Here is a 6,961-nt window from a genome sequence, read left to right as displayed (position 1 = left end):
AAATTAAAATGTTTTTATATTTTTTCAAAATTAAAATAGTTTTTAATATTTATATAATTATTATATTCATCGATATTTTTTTAGTAGAAAATGATAACATTAAACGATTATTTTAGATAAAATTATAATCAAGAGAAAATAAACATGTAACTATCTTTTCTCAACAAGTTCATGATCAAGTCGGTGGAAATCTAAATAAATAAATAGATAAAAGGACTAATATTTAATTTTGATAGTGAGACATAAGGAATTGATTCAAATTTCATTAACTTATTATAATTAATTACTAGATTAATTTAGATCAAATAAAAGAGATTGAGTAATTATTCAATGTATGTAATTATATCAATTTTTTGTGGGTAAAAATCTAATTAAATTCATTTATAATTAAAATTAAAGTAATATTCATAGACAAATTTTTGCACCCAACATAAAAAAGAAAGTTGAAAATTTAAAATATTCTTTTTGCACCCAAAATATATTTGCTATATTATTTTCATAAATTTTAAATATATTGTATTCTACGATAGGTCTTCAAAATGATCAAAATTCAAAAACAACTCAAATTAGCAGGTAACCTATCAACCAAATCCATTTGACCGAGAAGAACCTAATTGAGCACTTCAGAAAACATTGTCCACTGATCTGAAATTTATCCTTTTTGCTTTGCTTACACCGCAATTAACATTTAACATAGAAAGCAAAGAACCGTCTTTTCTTCTCCCCTGTATTCTTCCTCTCTGTTAAAAAAGGTCAAACCCAACCACCGCAAAAAAAAAAAAAAAAAAAAAAGAAGAAGAAAAAAAATCATTTCCGGTGACCGTCAAGCTGTGAAATACTGCCGTTCTGTTATTAACCTCTTATGCTATTGCCGATCGTTTTAAATTTCCCGGTAACGCCCCGGTGGCCGGCAAAAGAAATTAATTTTGGATTATTTCCTGACTATGAAGAGCAACGGCAACATCGGAAACAACAAAGGCTCAAATATTATCAATAACAGAACTAACAGTCATAATAATAATCGTTATTTGCCGATTTCTTTGAAATTTATATCTTCCTGCATAAAAACAGCCTCTTCTGGTGTCCGGTCAGCTAGTGCCTCTGTTGCCGCTTCTATTTCTGGAGACAGTCACGAACTCCAAAAGGACCAGGTTTTCTATTTTAAATCTTCTAATTATTGATTATAACCTTAATTAATTTAATCTTTGTTGATTTAGGGTTTTATTTGCGATAAATAAGCTCCTTTTTAGTTCATTTTGTTTTCTGATTGCTCAGAAAAATATCAGATGTGGATAAATTAGGTTATTTATTTATTTATTTCTTAAAATTAAAATAAAATTACTTATTCTAGTGAATCAGGGCTTTGCGAAGTGTAATGCGCAGCTAAATAGTTCATTTCTTTGCGAATTTATTTTTGAACTTAATTTATTTTCGAGTATTTGCTAAAATTCAAGTTGGATTGTTGAAAATCGTTAGAAATCTGTTCTTTTTTTTTTCCTTAAAAAAATCACTATATATAACTATTGGCTTTTTAGTGGCCATTGAATGGACATTGCATTATTTGTGTAGAAAATGATGTTTTCCTTTTATGAATTTTATTAAAATGAATGAAGTTGTGAATAATTTATTTAATGAATGTAAATGAATGACGGTTCATTATACAATTTTTTGGTCAGAAATGATTCAATGATGTCTTAGAGACTTGAGGAAAGTTAAGCTTTTTGGTAGACTTGATTATTCATCAATTATACTGATGCTGTAATAATGTTTATCCCTTGTTATTTTAGAGTTTTGTAAGTCTGTAATGCCCAAATTATGATTTAAATCAAAATCATCATAAATGCTCAGCACTTGGATCCATTATTTTGCAGTAATAATGATGATAATTAATCATTTTCTTGACCCATTTATGGTTGCAGCTCTGTGAAAATGGGTTAGGTTATAAATTTTGCAATGGTGACTGTATGAGTTTAGCTATTTTTATGAGAACCGTACTGTGTTTCAGAGAGTACCAGAAGTAGTTTATTGTAAGACTTAAATCTTGATTTGCTATTTACGGCCAATTCTGTTTGATTAACTTTAGTAATATGGGGATTTTAGTTCCTTGAAGGTCAAAATGGAAATTCAACTATTGAATGCTGTTGTATTGTATGCAAGTTGTTTCAGTTGCCTATAATTTTGATGGCAATGACTCCTTGTAAAGGATGAGGGCAATTGTTTAGCCCTAATCCTATGAAGGCGTGGGTAAATGCGATATGCAAATATAAATTTATTTGTGACTCTGTAATGTAGCTTGCCATGGTCTTACTTCTTTTGATTACTTGAATAACTTTGTGCATTTGCCTTGGAATTCTTGTGTTGCATAACTTGTTGATACACTGTTTGCTATCTTTTTGGAATTCTTTGTAAAATAGGTGCTCTGGACTTCCTTTGACAGACTAGAGCTTGGTCCATCATCTTTTAAACGAGTTCTCTTACTTGGATACTCCAATGGCTTTCAAGTTCTTGATGTTGAAGATGCCTCTAATGTCAACGAACTTGTTTCAAGGCGTGATGATCCAGTCACATTTTTACAAATGCAGCCACTTCCTGAAAAGTCAGAGGGTCATGAAGGATTTAGAGCATCGCATCCTTTACTTTTGGTTGTTGCCTGTGATGAGTCAAAGGGCTCAGGTTTGATGCTTACTGGAAGAGATGGATTGACTAGAGATGGTTTTGATGGGCCTCAAACTGGAAATGTTCTTATCTCTCCTACTGCTGTTCGGTTCTATTCACTAAGGTCTCATAATTATGTCCATGTACTAAGATTTCGGTCTACTGTGTATACAGTTAGATGCAGTCCTCGAATAATTGCTGTGGGGCTTGCAACACAAGTAAGAATTAACATATGATTTTTTTCTTCTCTTCCTTGAACTTAGTCTTAGACAGCTAATGTTTTAACATTTGTTATAGACAAGTCCCGACGGATTAAACAATTTTTATCCTCCTCTTTCCTCTCTATGCTTGCTCTAGTTTAATGCACAACTGAAAAAAAGCAGATTACTAGTGTTTTATCAAATAGTTTAGATACAATCCTTATTTCATATTTTTGACCTACTATTTAATTTAGCCAAACAATTTAAACCGTGCTAATTTCTTTTATTGTTTGGCAGATATACTGCTTCGATGCTCTCACTCTTGAAAACAAATTTAGCATCCTCACCTATCCTGTCCCTCAAGCAGGTGGCCAAGGAATGGTTGGGATTAGTATTGGATACGGACCCATGGCAGTGGGTCCCAGATGGTTAGCTTACGCTTCAAACAATCCATTGCAGTCCAACACAGGTCGGCTGAGTCCACAGAACCTTAGTCCTTCTCCTGGTGTTAGTCCATCAACTTCACCCAGCAGTGGGAGTCTTGTGGCTCGATATGCCATGGAATCTAGTAAGCAATTAGCTGCAGGGCTAATCAATCTGGGTGACATGGGTTACAGAACTTTATCAAAATACTATCAAGATCTTATTCCTGATGGTTCTGGTTCTCCTGTATCTTCACATTCAGGCTGGAAAGTTGGTCGGGCTGCTTCGCATGCTGGAGAGACTGATATTGCTGGGACGGTTAGTTTTTGATGTATTTTAGAAGCAAATTTCAGTCTTTTGTTAGAGTGCCTGAGATAAGTACATGATCATTGAACATTAATTCCCCCTTGATGTGGAATGTGTCTATCTTATCTTTTGCTACATGTTTGGATTTTCTTTTCTTTTTTTAATTATGTGAGATCCATGCTTGAGGTCGAATTTCTCAGTGAGGTGTCAGATGAGATGATATTGCTCATTAGTTCTTAGAAGTATTGAATATCAGAGGCATGAAAATTTGACCTGCTAATTATAAACAATGAAGACTTGAGTGTATTTTTTTAGGATTTTCTTTATATGATTCATTGCAGGTTGTTGTTAAAGATTATGTTACCAGGGCTGTTATATCACAGTTCAGGGCTCATACTAGTCCAATTTCTGCTCTATGTTTTGATCCGAGTGGGACTCTTCTAGTTACAGCCTCTATACATGGAAACAACATAAATATTTTTCGGATCATGCCATCCTCAACAAAGAATGGATCTGGCTCTCAAAGCTATGATTGGAGTTCATCACATGTGCATCTTTACAAGCTCCATCGCGGGATGACGTCAGCTGTATGTCTTTGCTCCTTCTACCTTTAAAGGAACTCTTGTGTTTTACGTATATTTATAATTTGCTGTTGTTTTGTTTAATTTTGCAGGTGATTCAAGATATTTGTTTTAGTCCTTTCAGTCAGTGGATTGCCATTGTCTCATCTCGGGGTACTTGCCATATTTTTGTTCTTTCCCCATTTGGTGGTGAGAATGTTCTCCAAATTCAGAATTCTCATGTAGATGGGCCTATCTTATCACCAGCTGTATCTCTCCCTTGGTGGTCCACTCCATCTTTCGTGATATACTCTCAAACATTTTCTATACCACCACCAACTGTAACCCTCTCTGTTGTTAGCAGAATAAAAAATGGTAACTCATGGCTTAATACAGTTACCAATGCTGCATCTTCTGTCGCTGGAAAGGCCTCGTTCCCCTCTGGTGCTTTTTCTGCTGTTTTTCATAACTCTTTACCTAATGATGTGCAACAAGCTCAAATGAAAACTAATATTTTGGAGCACCTATTAGTTTACACTCCTTCTGGTCATGTTGTTCAATATAAGCTATTGCCTTCATTTAGGGGAGAGGCTGGTGAAAATGCTTCAAGAATTGGACCAGGCTCTGCTCCTCAGGTACAAGATGAGGAATTACGGGTGAAAGTTGAAACTATGCAATTGCAAGCATGGGATGTATGCCGAAGAACAGATTGGCCAGAAAGAGAAGAATGTCTTTCTGGAATGACTCATGGAAGAAAAGAAGCATTAGAGATGATGGTGGATGGTTCTGATTCTGAAAATAATGATGCTGGGCACAATGACCTGTCAAAGGCCCAAGACCGGTCTCACTTGTATCTTTCTAATGCAGAAGTGCAGATAAGCTCCGGAAGGATACCAGTCTGGCAGAATTCTAAGGTAGAGTTTTTATAGGATCATAAGATACTCTTGCTCATTGCCCATTTCACTTACATATGATATGTATTTCGTAGGTATCATTCTATACAATGAGTCCTGTGGGGTTTGAGGAGCATAAATTCACTGCTGATCAATCTGGTGGAGAAATTGAATTAGAACAGATGCCTGCTCATGAGGTTGAAATTAGACAGAAGGATTTGTTGCCTGTTTTTGAGCATTTTCACAGGCTTCAATCTGAATGGAACAGGTAATTTCCATGTCCTTTTACATTGTGCCTGCTGGTTTTGATTATTCACGTCCCTTATTTTTATATTGAAGAGAGGTTTAGGATGGTCTGACCTGGTGCAAAACGGTTGTTATTATGAATTTTCCTTCACACTGTTGCCATTTGTTTTTTCAGAGGATTTGGCGGAGAAAAATATCCTGTGTCTTCTGAAGATGCCAAAGCAAGATTCTCTCAAGTCACTGTTATTTCTCACTCTAAGTTGATGTCACCTAGCTCAGTTGAAAACTCAGATAGTGGTACAACAATATTTTGAATTTTAAATGTCGTCCAATATACTCAAGTATCAAACTGGATTTATGCTTTGTGTTTTTACCAGGATCAACAAGGAGTTCTTATCCTTCTGGCATTCAATCTGGAAAGGATGATGATGGAGTAAAAGGACAAAATTCTGTTTTGGCATCAACTATGCTTAACCAGAGCAATCTGAACAAAGATGCTGGTTCAGTTTCGTTCAATCAATCAAAAGTGGGTGTTTGTCACATTGAAGATACTAACTCAACTAATAGTATGTCTTCCTTAACAAGTGGCTCCTTATCTGGTGGAAGAACTGTTGCAAAGGAGGTTCAGTTTCCAAACAGTGACGGAACCAGTGACGTTTCAAACACAAGTTCTAATCGATCTGATTTGAGTATGAACATGCTAGATGAGGGTCCAGTAAATGAGTCTCCGGATTTTGAGCAATTTTTTCAAGAAGAGTACTGCAAAGCATTACCCTTAAGTGCATGTTCTGAACCAAAGAAGGTTATTACTGATGTTGACAACAGCATCAGTCCTTGTGATAGAGAAAAATCTGAGGAAGAAGTTGACAATGATGATATGCTCGGGGGTGTTTTTGCCTTCTCCGAGGAAGGTAAGTATCTAAAGGCATTATATAATTGTTTGTACTTATATATGATGCATCATAGTCTGGAAATCCTAGCTTCTAAAATTCTGCTTCTTCCATATAAACATACAAACCAACTTTGAATCGTGTACTGATTCTAAGACCTTTTCGAAATCATCATTTCATTTTGTGATATGTTGACTTAATGAGTGCTTGATTCCTTCATGATCATTTGTATTGTGAACTTTCAGGTTCTTTTGGTTAAAACGTCAGCCTTGTTGGGGGTTCACACACTAATCAGAAGTGTGATTTGATGATTTTAAAAAGCTACTAACTGATTTATTCAGGTAATATAATATGATGACTACTGGCTTTATTGTGCTGCCAAGTGCAAATTCCTCTGGTTTCTTCCGTCCTAATGTACATTTTGTAAATTTTATATTTGATAAATCCAAATGATTTGTGAGGACATTTACTTTCTGTGCTGTGTAACATTATTCATTCTTCAAAGTACAAAAAAAAAAAAAAAAAAAAAAAAAGGGGGGGAAATGAATTACAGAAGTTGTGTTCTTTTTAGGTTTAAGTTCTATTTGTATAAGCCATCTGATGCCTCTAGATTTTCTTGAAATGTCTTTTCATGATAGGAGATGTTACAAACTGGACATTTTGAAAATGATTATATAAATTAACTAGGTTAAATCTTGAGTCTATTCTCTTTACTTCTTGTGAAGGTTTAGATCAGTCTTCAATGTCCACAATATAAGAGACCATTTATTGTCTTAAGCTATTTCAAA

The 6,961-nt window shown here is 34.7% G+C and overlaps 1 protein-coding gene across 1 annotated transcript; it reads left to right on the top strand.

Annotated features, from left to right (window-relative positions):
• The first annotated feature begins 536 nt into the window (after nucleotides 1-536).
• LOC108461106 (autophagy-related protein 18h-like) lies at nucleotides 537-6,638 on the top strand. The gene is made up of 9 exons (XM_017760805.2): nucleotides 537-1,151; nucleotides 2,415-2,873; nucleotides 3,153-3,596; nucleotides 3,926-4,171; nucleotides 4,258-5,058; nucleotides 5,133-5,305; nucleotides 5,459-5,580; nucleotides 5,661-6,194; nucleotides 6,419-6,638. Exons 1-9 carry the CDS (start codon nucleotides 945-947, stop codon nucleotides 6,430-6,432), a joined length of 3,000 nt encoding a protein of 999 aa, XP_017616294.1. The 5' UTR covers nucleotides 537-944; the 3' UTR covers nucleotides 6,433-6,638.
• Nucleotides 6,639-6,961: the final 323 nt, after the last annotated feature.

Source organism: Gossypium arboreum, chromosome 13, assembly GCF_025698485.1.
Source record: "Gossypium arboreum isolate Shixiya-1 chromosome 13, ASM2569848v2, whole genome shotgun sequence".
Taxonomy (NCBI): domain Eukaryota; kingdom Viridiplantae; phylum Streptophyta; class Magnoliopsida; order Malvales; family Malvaceae; genus Gossypium; species Gossypium arboreum.
This window is presented reverse-complemented; position numbering and strand designations above follow the sequence as displayed.

Excerpts from the sequence above, each read along its gene's own strand:
- LOC108461106 (XM_017760805.2), top strand. The coding sequence starts at position 945 with ATGAAGAGCAACGGCAACATCGGAAACAACAAAGGCTCAAATATTATC. Across the intron at positions 4,172-4,257 it reads ATCGCGGGATGACGTCAGCT|GTGATTCAAGATATTTGTTT; the intron begins GTATGTCTTTGC and ends TTAATTTTGCAG. Across the intron at positions 5,581-5,660 it reads AGTTGAAAACTCAGATAGTG|GATCAACAAGGAGTTCTTAT; the intron begins GTACAACAATAT and ends TGTTTTTACCAG.